The 17,011-nt window shown below is 35.9% G+C and overlaps 1 protein-coding gene across 1 annotated transcript in view; it reads left to right on the top strand.

The window, feature by feature from the left end:
* LOC139136622 (uncharacterized) overlaps positions 1-17,011 on the top strand; it is a 29,890-nt gene that overhangs the window by 6,349 nt on the left and 6,530 nt on the right. The window contains exons 4-9 of the mRNA XM_070704396.1: positions 7,585-8,746; positions 9,976-10,125; positions 10,937-11,078; positions 13,689-13,855; positions 14,938-15,114; positions 16,718-16,857. Of these exons, the coding sequence (XP_070560497.1) occupies positions 7,585-8,746; positions 9,976-10,125; positions 10,937-11,078; positions 13,689-13,855; positions 14,938-15,114; positions 16,718-16,857 (1,938 nt within the window). The remainder of the gene's footprint in view (positions 1-7,584; positions 8,747-9,975; positions 10,126-10,936; positions 11,079-13,688; positions 13,856-14,937; positions 15,115-16,717; positions 16,858-17,011) is intronic.

Below are 17,011 nucleotides of genomic sequence, written 5' to 3'. Positions count from 1 at the left end.
TCAACATCTGTTTAAGAAAATTGATTGCTTTGCTTGTACAGTGTTTTTTCCAAAACTCAACTCTTGGTTCAGCAATTTTAACAAATTGTTATTGTCAAGGTTGTTTGTTGGTCTTTCATTCATTCATAATATTGAAGTTGTAAATGATTTTGCCAGATTGCTTTATAGCTCAACTGCTGTATAGTTACTCGGATCAGAACTGTCACTATACTTTGATGAAGGAAGTTTTATGAATTCAGCACTTCATCATGTGATCTGATATTTCCATCATTTTGATTGACGTTTTCAATGTATACATTTATCTTAGATAGAGATATTTTTTCACTAAGCTTTCTGGCCAAATTTATCATGAATGTAAAGATGCATTTCTACAGTACAAACTTTGAATATTGGCCACCACAAAAAAAGATTTGCAAGAAGGAGTGCCAAAAAAGTTGCAAAAATTGCCTTATTGAAATAATTAGAGCAGGTGAGAAAAAATAGAATGCCACCCTGTCAATCATCCATACATGCCCAGGATATCTAATGGTCCACCCTTACAGATTCATAATTGCTCTTTCTGGAATTTATGGACACCAATTGCATGTACTAATATAATATTCTAATAACTGTTCATTCAGATGATGTAAATTGTGGTAAAATTGTGGCTGTAAGCAAAGTTAAAATTGTGGCTGTAAGCAAACTCTAGGCTATTTATAGATCCATCCATAGAACAGTATAGTATTTCATATCTAAGTATATTTATTCTTGAATTGCTAAGGGACATAATAGCTGGGGCATTGATGAATTATATTTCATCTCTCTGTTAGTTTTTGTAAGTCAACATGACAGCTTTGTCCAAAGCATGCAAACCTATCAGTGGTCTAATGGACTGAATTGAAAACACAAAATTCAGTCGTTTATAGCTCACATTTAGTATATGTATGTGTGTATACCATCTGAGTTTATACAGTATGAGAAAACTGTAAGTGCAATAACATGATTTTATTGCATAGGCCGAGATGAGATTGTGTTGTTGTATTGTAGGAAATAACAATATACTGGTACACGTACTCAAGCAAGAGAAAATACAAATAAGAACTTATAATCACAAAAGAAATAAAATGCTCAGATTAGCAATAGAGATTAGAATAAATAATTTTTATCGAGACTATGAAAAAGAGACCAGCCGAAGGTTACTTGTATAGGGTAGTCTATATTCACGATAACAGCACTTGAGTAGAACACACAATTTTGTGATTATGACTAGTTCAGTTGAACCTATACAAGATTGGTCTTTTTCATTTTTTTCCTTGTTCACATCATTAGTGTGATGTACATATGTATGCCAACACAGTTTGCCTGACTGTGGATCTAGAATGCAGGTTTAAACTCAGATGTGCACATGGCAAACAAAACTCATTGTCTGTGACCTCAATTAAACCACTTCATTTAAATGAAACTTTAGAAGTACCAACATCCAGTGACAAAAGTATTATTTGAATTGCTAACATAGGTTGTCAGAGTTTTGAACAACGAAACATTTCAAAACAAAATATTAGTATGCATGTCGATGGGTATCATGCATATACACACTGTTTCCATGGCGTAACCATGGGGTATTGTTAGTGAGAATTTGCATACAATTCTTAAAATAGCACTGTACCCCTTGAGTGCCATGAGTTTCATTTGTTATTCATTTGTTTTAATTATCCATGGCCCCTTAGACCAGTGAAAATTCAATTTCAGTCAAATTATAATTGGAAATAACATACTGTGAAATGATAGACACACCCAATTTTTCAGTAGTGATGATGTCAACTTCATTGTTATAATGTTGAGTTTGAAACCAGAAAGCTCAGTGTTAGTGCTCATTATCAATGCCTTAGATAGCCCTTATTTTATTTTGTCACACTCTGCACATCCGCTGCAGTTGCCAGACCTCAGGGACCAGTACACAAACTTATTCAACAGATACTGTAATGAGGCCTATTCAAAACACATAAACAACTTGGTGAGCAAGCAAAACCATTGGAATGTGAGAATAAATTGTTTCAAATTAGTAACTCCTCAAGTCTGGTGGCACTGGTTTTCTTAAACCCCAGCTTGAAAATGCCTGGGATCAGGATTAACTTAAGTTTAAAAAATCAGGATTAACTAAGGTCTTAAAAAGATAATGGGGTGTAGTTGCAATTGTTATATAAATATGTTGCTAGATTTGTAAATTAAGTACGAACCAGGGTTTAACGGCAGAGATCTTGTGTTTAGCAAGGATTAGGAATCACATACACAGTCAATGTCAACTTGCTAACCACAAGATCTCTGCCTTATAACTCTGGTTCGGACTTAATTTACAAATCTAGCAACATATTTATATAACAATTGCAACTACGCCCCATTATCTTTTTAAGACCTTAGTTAAGGTAGCGGTAAAGGCTATTTTTGCACCAATTCTTTTCTCAGAGTTAATGTCAAGTTTCAAGTGTTAGAATCAAGATATTTAATAGTTCAAATTTCAGGATAACTCCCTTAGTTAATATTTCTCCAAAGAATATAAAAATTGTATATTTGTAGCCATGATTTTGAAATATGACACCAGTCAATATTAAAATTTAATTTTTCATATTTTTTTTAAATATTTGAATTTAATAATAAATTAATATTACCAAATTAGTTATAAATATGTTGACACTATTTATTGTAAGATTTGTACAGCAGGATTTGTAAATAAAATTTGTTTTTATGATTTTACATGGGTTTATGTATCAAAAATTATTAAAAATTCTTTCAAATTTCAAAATGTGATTTTTCAAAAAGTACTTCAAATACAGGAAAATTGTGCCGTACAAATCTTATCTGTAACCTTGTTAATAGGCTGTAAAAATTCCATGTCCATATCTCATTTCAAAGTTGGATTAAATTGGTATAAAATTATGTAGGAAAACTGTTATTCTGTCAAAAATGTTGAAAACAAGCCATATTTGCACCCCTCTTTTGAAGTCACAGAGCAGTCTTTTTGGTTAATCTCACTTTTGACACCTCTTTGACACTCAAAGAATCTAAAAATGCATTTATAATAGCAGTCACTGCATTCTGAATGCAAGCACTGCCTTGTCAAACTTCCTGAAAAACAGTAAAAAATGACTTTCCCTTTTTAAACATTTTTTTAAAAGCTAGGGGACCTCTACCACAATTAATACACTAAGGACTCCCCAACTTCCTCTTATTTGGTCAGTTTTTCAGAAGTTTTAACAGGCTATAACTCTGCAATGCCTGTGACCCCAAATGTCTAGTTTTTTTTATTCCACAGAGAATGTCGACTACTTTTATGTTTAATAGTTTGATTACCTTCTCGTGTCTATTTATAGACAGAGAAGGTATTAGAGTTAAACCAGTATGCTAGCTGCTGTCAAGACTTCCGTCTGTCAAGACTTCCGTCTGTCAAGATCCGTTGACGTCATGCCATTGTGATGGGTCATATCATAAACTGGTGGGGGTGTTCATGGTTCAGGTTGAGGTGTGGGAGAACGACTTTGAGCTGTGACAAAAATCAAAAGGGACTTAGCGGCATAGCCACAGTGTTAAGCCTTTCTCCAGGGTTTCTTAGTTGACTACAATCTATTACAGACTACTGAGCTGACGTTAGGGGTACTCACTTTGTGTTTGCTCACTCTGTGAGCGCTTAGTGTTTGGTACTGAGTTGCGTGGATATCCCTCATGGCCTCACGTGATATGGGCCTGTTGCATAATCTGCAGATGATCATATGCCTCCGAGTCCGAAATCTGTCATTGTGTAAGCCTGTCGGCATTTTCCTTGCATTTTTTCTCATTTAATTTTGCAAAATATCGGCGAGTACCTCAATATTTCAAGATAACCCTTTCTCCCCAATCGTTTCCTGGAGTTTCAGAGTCATATGAACGAAAATGAGTGAAAGTTTTAGACAGGAAAATCGGACGTCGGCAATGTTCAATGTACAATCAGAAGTGTACGTGGAGGAATTAACCAACAAACACTGTTCATGATGCCCGCCCTCTAGAGGCAGACCCTCCTATATGAAGTACCACATTTGATGCTTGTGGAAAGCTTGACCACACAATGGAGCATTTAAACTTTTAGAAAATGACAAACTGAATAAGAAGGTATTCAGAAAATGTCAAATACTGAGGAAAAATGCGCAAATATCAAAATAAACAGGTTAACTGACTGGTCAGCTATAAAAAACAATGAAATGTTTATGATCAAAAGTTTTTGAGATGCGCACATTTTAACAAATACAGAAATTATTAACATTATAAATATAAGACCAAACTATTTTTTCAGGGATGGGACAGGTTGGAAATGAGGGGTGAGAGACAAAGGCACTCCTATTGCTGCATGTGGATGCAGCCACACCATTTCATTTACAGCATACTTATTCACTGTGTTGTGTTCAAGTTCCATATTGTACTGACTGTCATACAAGGATAACATAAGCAAATCAAATCAAATTAGAAAAGGATCAATGCTCTTGTGTCGATTTTGCTGAACATGGCTGATTTAATATTCGCCCTATATATTTGGTATCCAGCAAAGGCATATTTTGATGTAAAGTCAAAATTAACACTACATTGCTGACAATATATTTTACCGTTTCTGCATGAATTTTTCTTTTTTAAATTATAGTATATTAGTACTTCAAACAGATTAACAGTTATCGTGATGTCAACCCATAATTTTACATCACATAGACTGTAATTCTGCCAATTTTTTTTGTTTTTCAGTCATTTTATAAATTTTGCTCTGCACAGGATGATTGAACAAATTGCAATGTTTGAATTTGTAAACTCAAAGAATAAAAATCGTTTGGTCACAAATTAAATTATTTTTTGAAAAGAAATTACTCTTAAACACTTTTAGCATATATTCTTTACACGGTCATGTATTTCAAGGAAATATGCCTATTAAAAACAGTAATTTCTTCACTTTCAGTTTTTTTTCAATACTATGACAATTATCAGCCATGAGGTTATACAAACACAAGAACAGATAAGCGTTTTCATCATTTCCACAGGACTCTTTGGAAAATCCATTAAAAACAGTTAAAAGTGACTTAAAATGATCACTTTGTATACATTAATTTACAGATGCCAGGTTGTGTAGTCTATTAGCGCAAGATGAGAGGTATAATGATATTCAAATATGCAGATTACATTAATGAGCATTGTTTCGGTATTAAAATTCTATGCTAATGACCCTTAATCAATATGGAATATTCATGTACCTCGGATCTTGCATTGTATATGTGTATTTCACATGCACTCAGGTCAGTAAGGAAGTGCGTCATTACTATTTTGGACTGTTAATTTCTTATTTCTGAATTATTTAACTTTTTTCCACATTGAACTATCTTTAGGCAGTTTATACTGTATCTTAGAATTTTTTTAATTGATGTATTTAATCATCTTTGGGTTCTTTGGGTCCATATCCCACCTCATGCCCCTACATTGTTAACTATTTACCAACAACTCCATGCCAACAACCAATTACCTGACCTGGCCACACATTAGAGAAGGTACAGCGTCATTGACGGTATTTTTGAAGTTTATAACTGACGCTCTAGCCTTTACCGCTACCTTAATCCTGATGCCAGGCATTTTCAACATTGACTGTTTACGTGATTCCTAATCCTTTGTTCACCTTTGAAAATGGGGGTTGTCGGAACTGCGCATGTGCAACTTTCTTGTTTACAAACAATGTATTTTATGCATGATATCTTCATACATCACTTCAACATAGCTGAAATATTTAAATTTTATGATATCCATTGTGAACTAACTTGTTTTAACTTTCATCAATCTCCAACGTACCCTAGATACAGTGTTTACATCGGTTGTAGGGGTCCCTGGCAACCTTTGAGCAGAGTTCCGAGGATCCCTTCCCCATTAAGGTAGAATGCGGGTAACAGTGACGTTAATCAGGATTTTTCTGAAACTTTCAGGAGATGTCCAGGATGAGATGAAATGTTAAAAATAAGAAAAAAAGACGGGGTCCCCATGCAAATTTTGGAGATATGGCGCCCTCTATGTTGTCCCGCGAAAACATTAGCTGAAATTGGTTAAAATGTTGTATTATTTGATTATCCTAGTGTTATTGAATAATAAAAATGAAATATAGTAAAAATAATTTAACAGATTTTATACAACACATGTCCCCGTATTGTATTGTATTAGTTTTGTGATCTGCTTTTGAAAATATCAGAAAATATAGCAACGTTTCCATGAATAGTGCTTTTATAAAAAGAGCAAAGTTTGGCCAAATTTTGATATTTTCATTACAAATGTCATGATCTGAAATCTACGTTTTCTTTAAACTCTCGTAAATTAATCCCAACAATATATGGATTGCGAATCAAACGAAATAAATGGGGGTCACCGCACAATTTTTAGCTCATATTGGTTTTGTATATAAATACCAAAAAGAGCTTATATGATGAGTCGGTGGCGTCTGTATGTCTGTATATTTGTGGGTATGTATGTGCAGATGTATGTCCGTCACACACAAAGGCTCCCATACCGCCAAAGCTACCATCTCAATATTTGGTGTACAGGTAGATGCAGGGGTTGAGATGTGAATTTGTTCAAATGAACATGTCAGTGTCAAAAATGTGCAAATGAGGTAAGAAAAAGGGAAATCCTGCAAATATGCAGGAGTGATGGCCAGTGTCTGAAACAGGTCGAGTCATTTCCTGTCGTTGTTTATGAACTGTTACATATTAACAGACCAGCTCAAACCATAGACAGTAGAGGGGGGAGACTGTCTATGGTCAAACTAAGAGAGACTAACTGGTTTCTGCCATGCATGTTGCTAAAGTTGACCTCCAGTACGTAAAGTTTTCAGACTTATTTACTTTTGTCATTCTTTTTTTTTCTGGTTTAAACATTTCTGGTTGTTTTCTGGTGTACTGTGCAGAAATCATTGTTATAACATCAACATAGAATTTTTCTGCACTGAACAGATAGAAACAATATTATTGCTGATCTTTGGTACCCATACTGGTATATACCAATTCTTATCAAATTTGAGCGACACTGTATAATTGCGGTATTTTTTAAGATATGGGCATTTTTAATACAAAAAATGCAACACTGAAGTGCCCTCTAGTGACAGATCCCTGTTTAAGTTGATATTCAAAACTTGTTTTAATAGGTATGAAATAAAGTTTAGTCCACTTAAATACTGCAAATAATCCCACATTTGTCACACTTAAAACGGGCCTGTTACACAAAGTTTGCTATCTTGGTGTGAACTGTTTTGACAAATCAAATTTGAAAGTCGCACCTCAAAGTAATTGTATGCTATATCGCGACAAAAAGACCACTTCTGGAAAGAACGCTTGCAGAAAGAACGTTTGTACGCGTGCCGCAATACGATGCGCAGTACGAAAATTTGCATTACCTGCAACCTACTTTAATCAATTTGTTGAGAGATAAAACTGATAAAAACTACCCTTTACTGGGTTAAGTGTTCTTATGATTTGACCATAATTATTCATGATCAGAGTAGAGAAACAAAATTGAGAACTAAATGCAGAAGTGACATTTTCATGTAACTTTGATGTTTTACAGGTTACCAAGAATATCTCTACAGGTGTGGAGTATGCTATGATGGGACGAGTGATGGCAGACAACCAGAATGGTAGCATTGTACTGCCTGATACAGGTGATGCCTTGGCTGCATTCTTTGAGGACACCGCAACACCAGACAACAGTGTCTCCGGCATATCCGACATCGCTGCCGGTGACTTCGCTGTGGAAGATACAAACGGCAATGCTGCAGAGCCTGTCCAGAGTGATGTCATCTCAGAGCCACCTCGTAAGAGACGAAAGCATAAACCCAGAGTGAAAGCTGATACGTCATATCTTGAGATGGAAGGGAAAAGATCACATCGTTGTTCTCAGTGTGGGAAAGTGTTTGTGTCATCCATGTCATTCATGAGACACAGACATGATTGCAGCACTGGATACACACAGAACCAAGATGCAGAAGACAGTGGTGATCAAGGAGAAGAAGGTATGGAAGAAGATGACAGAGAAGATGATAATGTGGAGGAAGATGCAGCTGATTTACCACCACCTAGAAGGGTTTCTAGAAGAGGTCGTCGTAGGAAAAGAGGACGGCGAAGATTGTATGGTGACTATGAGCATGAGTGTGAGGAGTGTGGTAAACGCTTCCTGAAAAGGCAAGGTCTGGTTGAACACCAAAAGCGACACAACGAGGCAAAAGAGTTTGGTTGTGGGGCGTTTGAGTGCGACAGCAAGTTTGTTAATCTGGGAGAGTTGGTCCTCCATGTCAGAACTCTCCACAGAGATGTTGACGGTAATCTGTTCATTTGCATTCCTTGCGAAAAAGACTTCAACACTCTGGAGGAAATCAAAGAGCATGTCAATACTCATGAAAATACCAAAAAGCTGAAGGATGACTGTATTCCTGTATCCATTGATGAAAGGATGAAGTTTGTCTGCGAGTTTTGTGAGAAAGTGTTTCCCACTCTGTCCTGGATGGAAGCACACAGGGAGAAGCATTCGTACAGCAATATTGCAATATTTGTCTGCAAAGTATGCTCTGAGGCGTTCAGATTCATAACACCGTATGAGGACCATTTGAAGATGCACGAAGAACTGAACAAAATTCAGCGACTACAAGCGGAAAAGTTTCGCTGTGATAACTGCCACAAAGCTTTCAGATCAATGCAAATGTTGGAGAAACATGAAAAAATGTTTGGTGATGGTAAGTTCACTTCACATAGCTGCTTTCTGAAATTTTGACAAACAGTCTGGTTTATGACTAATAGTGGCATATTTATGTCTAATCCAGTTATACTTATTGTACTGAAAAATGTGTAGTTTACAGGAAAGAACCATACCATAATGGTGATAGCTGAATCGTTAAACTTTGTGCCTCTATATCAAGATTTATGCATGCTCCTTATTACAGTAATGTCTGTATATCATCCAAAAACTGTCATCAACCTGTCGTGTGGAGGGACTGTGGTTACGTTCAGCACTTTGTACAGCACCACTTATATTTATAGATGAAATGTCTTCTTCATGCGGAAATTGCCTTTTCATATTTCCATTTGACAGTCAACATTAACTTCATGCTGTGTAAAGATAAAGATTTGTTCTCATATTTATCAAATTTTCATTCAGTAACAGAAATAAGTTTATGGAAGACTATTATGACTTAGAAATATCCACATCAGAAATCATGTCTCTTTTTCAAACTAATGATTATGCTACTTGGTGGCCATATACTATTTGCAGTACCATATCAGGGCAAATTTGGTCTCAATGTGGGCCACTATGGCTGCAAAAGACACATAAGGTAGTTTCAAGTAAACTCATCCATTCTCTTTGAAAATCAAGAATAAAAATCAGGGCTCACCGTGCAAATTTTGATACTGGAGAAGCAAATGACCCCAAGTTTACCAATATTTAAAATTCAAAATGGCCTCCACCCCTGCATTATCTCTATTGTATGGAAAAATAAAATTCCCGATTTTCACAAAAATAAGCCAGTGAAAACTTTCTTTACTCCGTTATCTTCAAATGAGTCCCAACAAGTTGTAGGCCAAAAGAATATCATAAAAATCTGAAGTCCGAATATCCATCCCCAAGGCGTGTTCTACTTATTGATCTTCATGTGGCCAACAGTTACTGTTGATGAAGGTAGACTTAACTTACATGTACCTTGATAAACTACATTGTAGTGACTCATGTGGATATACACAGATATATTTGCACTTCATTACAATGGGAATAGCTTCAAGTATTCAGTCTATGATACTCTGTGTCTGTAATTTTGTATCTGAGTATCATAATGATAAGATGCAGGCTATGGTTGAATGAGTACTGCATACTACTAGACAAAAACGGTACCACGTGTCATCTAGATGTAAAGACCGTAATCTTACCTGTTACAGATATCTTTAAATCATCATTGATTTCTTTAAACAGGTCCACCACGCAAGCCGACTTTCAAATGTGACTACTGTGGCAAGAGACTGACCCAAGCAGGTCTTGAGAATCACATACAGAAATACCATCCCAAGGAGAAACCATTCAAATGTACTGAACAAGCCTGTAACCTTATCTTCAAAACAAAAGGTAGATATTCACTTCCCAACATTCTTTAGCTTACATGTATAAGCCATGTGATCCCACATGTGATTAAAGCAAAATGATTTTATCAAGTATACTCATAGACAGTAGAGGGGGGAATCTTCCCCCTCTACTGTCTATGGTGTACTCAACTGTATGACAAAGTTCAGTACACGTTTTCAGAATGTTTCAGTGAAGATTGTGTGCTGACAACATTTGATTATTACTTTATGAACATCTGCAACAAAACAGTAGAATGTCAGTAACTTGAACAGTCAATCTATGAGATATTATGATTCCAAATATCTTTTTTTAAACAGAGGCCAATGGCCAATCAATGATACACCATCAGGCTTTTCTCTCACCTGCACAATTGCGCAAATTGCGCATTTCGAGCCATTTTCTGCCCTTTTAAAGTAACTGACAGTGCGAAAATCACAACAAAACTCAGCAAGCAAATACGCCCATATGATGGTGACCCAAGCACATGGTGTAGTGACCTGTGAATTTGCTGTTGTTTCTGCCCCCTAAAATTTTAGTGTGCTCCCTAATTTTGATGAATGGAGCAGAAATTGCCCCCTTCAGTGAACACGCAGAGAAAACACTGCACCATATATTCATATGTTTTCAGATAATATTGTGAATACATCTTATGCCACTTTTATGTCTACACAGATACAACACAAACTTTTAAATGAAAAAGTGTATGTCTGGTGGTTGTTGCTTTGTTGATTTTTTTATGCTTTGTTTATTTGTTTTGATATATCCCAAAAAGTTTGATGCTCTGATCAGGTTCTTTTCTCATGGTTGATTACAGAGGAACGTGGTGAACATTTGAAAGAGGTTCATGATATTAATCCAAGTCGTGCATACGTGTGTCCTGTTGCTAATTGCAATAAAGCCTATGCATCTGAGACCACTATGACATACCATTATCAGAGAGTGCACACTGAAGAGAGGTATGTACCAGTAATCCTTTATCAATCACTTTCCTTAGTTCATTATACAGTGCATAGGTACCTGTGTAAACCAATAATATGGTATTGATCATTATTGTTGGTTACTACAGTGTGTAGATATGCACTGAGAATCCTGTTATGATCACATTCCTTCCTTCATACAGTATACAGACACCTTGAAAATCAAGTATCTTTAATCCTTACAGGCTTGACAACCTGGTAACTTACCAGATTTACCCCTATACCAGTATAAAGGGGTTCAAGCCTGAAAGGATTACTGCAATAAACATGGATTTTCACCGATTTCCACATAGGTATACCATTAACAAATTACCTAGTTAATGAATTTTTTTCACCAGGAAGTCATTCACATACTAACATCATTCTAAGCATACATGTATGGAGTGAAGATGGGTAATATTACATGTACCTAATACCAGATAACATAATTTCCCAGCTCACTTTAACTTAGCACAATCAAGCATTCCCTGTCTTATGTTGGTTGCATACTTTGAAAAAAGGACACATCTTGTCAACATACAAACAATGGTACAGCATGAATAGTCGATAGAAAGATGTTTTTCTGGTAATATTTTCCCTGTAAAAGCATATTTTGGGTTGCCAGTAGCCTCAAATTGATGATCTCTTATGTTAAAATGTTTTGCCAGAGATAAGGTTATGTTTCATTAGTAAACTTTGTAGCTAGTAATTAATGGTTCTAAAGTGAGTGGTGGTACCTTAGTATGATGTGATATGTTGATGGAAATCTGAAGAAAGTTGCCACTTAAATATTGACACAATCTTTAAGTTGAGTTTTCACACAAATTTGAAACACGGAGTGAAAACATCAACAACCTTTCTCATGAAAGAGTGTCTCACTTTATTAGATACCACTCAACTGTTTTATGGCTCAGTGTGTAGCAAAAGCAATCCAGGATTAAACACAGAAGTGCAAACACTATAGGGCTGTTCACAATTGACGTCATTGTTAGTCCCCACGGACACCGTCCGGAGGGACTTATAGGTTTGGTCATGTCCGTGCGTGTGTGCGTCCGTCCGTCCGTTCACGCAGATATCTCAGAGATGCCTGGAGCGATTTCATTCAAACTTGATACAAGGATTACTTCATATGTCCATACATATGTACGTTGATTTGATTTGTGATACGATCCAATAGGCCGCCAGGCAGCCATTTTTATTACGATTTTTTCATGTACAGAGCCATAACTCAGACATGTTTCAACCGATTTTATTCAAAGTTGGTACAAGGACATTGACCAATGTCATAGATATGCACGCCAATTTGTTTTGTGATACTATCCAATATGGCTGCCGTGCGGCCATTTTATTACGATTTTTTCATGTACAGAGACCTAACTCAGACATGTTTCAACCGATTTATTCAAAGTTGGTACAAGGACATTGACCTATGTTATTCATATGCACGTTGATTTGTTTTGTGATACTACCCAATATGGCTGCCGTGCGGCCATTTTGTTACAATTTTTTCATGTACAAAGCCATAACTCGGGCATATCTCAACTGATTTTATACAAAGTTGGTACAAGGACATCGACCTATGTCATACATATGCACGTTGATTCGTTTTCTGATACGATCCAATATGGCTGCCAGGCGGCCATTTTATTACGATTTTTCATGTACAGAGACCTAACTCAGACATGTTTCAACCGATTTTATTCAAAGTTGGTAAAAGGACATTGACCAATGTCATAGATATGCACGTCAATTGGTTTTGTGATACGATCCAATATGGCTGCCGTGCGGCCATTTTGTTACGATTTTTTATGTACGAAGCCATAACTTGGGCATATCTCAACCGATTTTAATTACAGTTGGTACAAGGACATTGACCTATGTCATACATGTGCATGTCGATTTGTTTTGTGATACGATCCAATAAATTAAATTAATTGCCAATTTGCATTTACAAGATGAACTTTTGTTTTTAGGGTGAATGTCCAGAAGCACTGCATCAAACTTTATAAAATATGGTACCAGTGATATCTATCAGTGTTATGATATGATGCAAAAATGTTTTGCAACATCCTGTTGATTAATTCCTAATTGACTCATTTAATGAACTTTAGGATGGTGGCCTACATTGCTTTTATGTTTTCATCACCATGGAACTCATTCTTGGCCATTGAGCGCATCTGTATCAAAGTATTTTTATCACAGACCTAATTAATGAAGAGGACTCTATCCTCTCTGAGGACTTGTAATCAAAGTACCCATTAACAAGTGGGGACAGTGTCATCAACGATGACTTGTTCTCATTAATATGCAAAAATAAATATTTGTCCACATTTTTAGATTACACTCTTGAAAATTATGCTTGCAATAATGACGAAAATACATCTCAGTAGGTGACTGCTTGTGTAACAATTAATAGTAAAAGACGTATTCACGACTCAGAGTACAAGCTGCAAAAACAGCCATGCATGTGACATTGATTAAATTTGTCCGCATTTCAAGCAGCAGTGTCCGATGTCGCACACGTACAGCTATATTTAGTAACAAACCTGTAACCGTGAACAGCGCTATTGAAGGGATACTGAAAGCTGACTTTATTGTTTGTCCACTCAGACCATTCACCTGTGAAATCTGTGGTAAAGGTTGGGTCAAGCTGAGTAAACTCAAGGAGCATCTGCTGACACACACTGCTGAGAAGAATGAACTCTGTGAGATTTGTGGACGAGCTTTTAAGACAAGACCAGAACTCAGAGACCACAAGATAGAGATGCATACATCTAGTAAGTGCTCAAAATATGTCAAAATTTATGTGTCAGAAAAGTTTTAGAAATTTACAGTAATGGTTTTGTTGGAGAACTGGTATGACTCTTGGAAGTACCATCAATTTTTCTGCCAAGTTTAGGTATTAAAAGCCCAATAGCTGTCAGTTTTATGCATTATTTTCATGATTTTCTTTTCAAAGCAAAGTTGGTTCGTGAAAATGTGCTAACTGGAGGATGTGTATGGAAGTATCTGGCTGATTTGGACCATACCTACATGTACACGTTTTAACAGACTGAATAATAAACGGGTGCCGCACTCATAAAATGGTGCCTCCATGGAAGAGTACGAAAAACACTATTTCCTGCACATACACATCATGATCATACCAGAAACAGACATGATGCCATTTACTTATGCCCAAGACATGATGGCCAACATTTTGTTGTTGTAATCTTTATTTTCTCTGTCATATGATTAGTTTTTTAAAATGACGTGAAATCTAAAATGATGTTAAAATTTCAATTTACATGACCCTTTCGACACTTATGAGAGTGTTATACACTTTTCGATCTTTAATGGGTCTTATTCAAAGAAAACTCTTGGACAACTGAGGATATTTTGAGATCGGTTTATTACACATTCACAGCTATTGGGGCTTTAAGGTACATTGACGTCTTTAATTTTTTTGTAAAAGAAATGAGACCCATCTTCACCATGGTGATAAGCTTGTACATCAAAAATTACAAATTTTCACTGTGGACTAATAAGTACGTGCAAAGTTCTGAACATAAACTATGGCCTGACAATAGCCATTGTACATGTTTGTAATACTTTTGAGAGCAAAAATCAAAGACTAGACTACAAAATACGCTGTTAACAAATATTATTTAACATACTGGCAGTAGAAAGAGACATTAGAATGTTGTCCAGGGTAGACTGTTTTCAAATCCATACAGGAACAGTTTCTTAGGGATTCAGTTTGCATGATCCAATAGAGAGAGAATCCTTCAATAAGAAACCGTGTTATAGTAGAATAAAAAAGGGTCAATGATATTTGTTAAGTTTACAAAAATGAGAATGAAACATTTTTGCATTGTAGGTGGTAAGATCAAACTTCAGTGTCGTTTCTGCCCTGCAACATTCAGTCGACGCAGTTCCCGATCTTATCATGAACGCCGACACAAAGGTGAAGCACCTTACATCTGTCCCAAGCCAGGCTGCAATAAAAGATTCATCGCTGTCATTGACTACAAGAGACATCTAATATATCATACAGGTATGTGGTAACTACACAGGTATGTGGTAACTACAAGTTTTCACAATAGGTTAAACCCGGAATTCAAACGGACCATGGTGCAAAAGAAACCACATGCACAAATGAGTACAGAAATACGAGTATTTCCATAGGTGCTTATACATGTACACATGGGTTTGTTTGTACCGCAATCACGTGATCGCTTACATGTAGGTGTACTGAGTCTGTAGAACACATCACATACTTTTATTCCGGAGTGAAACCATTTAACAAGTTGTACAGTACTTTTCATCAAAAAACGATATGTGCATCTGCCATGATTTTCCAGCACAAGACTTATTCATTAAGTTTTATCCAGTCCACTAGTGTTTCATCATAAAGTAATTTAAGTCTAGCAAAAAGCCTTACTTATATTGTTATTTTGATGTAATACAAGGTGTCCAGAATCAAGAAAGCATCGGTATCTTCCCACAACCTCAGCAAGCTATCAGTAAAGTTCTTCATGAATGCTGATCATACTTTTAAGGGCCAGTAGCTGTAACTCCTGATGATTTTTTTTTCACTATTTGTGTTTTGTATGTCAAGAGCAAGGTCTTGTTCAGCTCCCTAAAGCATGTTGAAATACCCACTATTCAGCTTGTCAACACAGCATGTATATGTGTTATGTGCACTGTTATTGTTTACATTTGAATTCTAGTGTGGACCAGAATTCACTTGTCAACAATAACAATGCATTCTACACATGTACAGGCTGAGTTGACAAGCTGAATACTGTGTGTCTCAACATACTTTGGGGATAGGAAAAAGAAACTCTATTTGACATAGAAAACAACGATTGTGGAGAAAAACACCTAAGGTCAAAGCTTTTGGCCCTTTCAATTTTTTTGTACTGCCATATTGTACTGAACATTCCATATATTTCTCACTCACGAAAAAAACTTATTTGAGCTTGAGTCACAAAAATATTTTTTTCTTTTTACAAATTTTCCACTACAAGTTGCTGGCCCTTCCAACAGCAGTTATGATATTAAAAAGGACTACTGGTATTTATTGTTAGAACTAATAGCTGAATAATAGAAGTTAAATTAATTTATCAATGTGTGAAGGTCTTCACATCAAATGTCATCACACTGTACTCTAAGAGATAACTTACACCTTTGTGGCTGAATAGTAGGAATTAAATTAAAGGACCAGTAATGCTAACTTTTGATGATTTTTCATCATTTTTATTTTGTACATCAATTGCAACTTCTTTTTCTACTCCCAAAGAATGTTAAAACACCCACTATTTAGCTTGTTAACTTAGCGTCTATATGTGTAAAATGCATTGTTATTGTTTACATTTGACTTCTACCGGTAGTCCCACCAGAAGTCACTTTTCAACAATAATAATACAGTTTACACACGTACAGGCTGAGTTGACAAGCTGAACACTGTATATATCAACATGCTTTGGGGAGTAGAACAAGGAATTATGGTTGACATTCAAAAACAAAAATGGTGAAAAAATTATCAAAAGTTAGCATTACTGGCCCTTTAATGTATCAATATGTGACAGCCTTTACATCAAATCACATCACACCATACGCTAAGAGATAACTTATACCTTTACTATACACTACAGGTGCCAAGCTGTACAGATGTAAGTTCTGTGGCAATTCATTCACCAGGAGTGATTATCTACGAGGTCATGAAAAGAAACACCATGCTAAAGGTGAAGAATTGGATATGGGACCTCCAATTGAAGAAACTGTAACTATCAAGGTAGGCATCTGCCTCAATTAGGTTTCCTTGATTCTCATTGAAAAAATGTACCAGTGTTATCACAATATGTTGTGTGAATTCTAGAAAAAAGCAGACATCTGCAGAGGTTTATACATGTTCTACAATGTTGATGAAGAGATTAACCTTTATCTTA

Source organism: Ptychodera flava, chromosome 7 (genome assembly GCF_041260155.1).
Source record: "Ptychodera flava strain L36383 chromosome 7, AS_Pfla_20210202, whole genome shotgun sequence".
In the NCBI taxonomy this organism is placed as follows: domain Eukaryota; kingdom Metazoa; phylum Hemichordata; class Enteropneusta; family Ptychoderidae; genus Ptychodera; species Ptychodera flava.
Note: the sequence above shows the minus strand (reverse complement) of the source record. Positions and strands in the feature narration are given on the sequence as shown.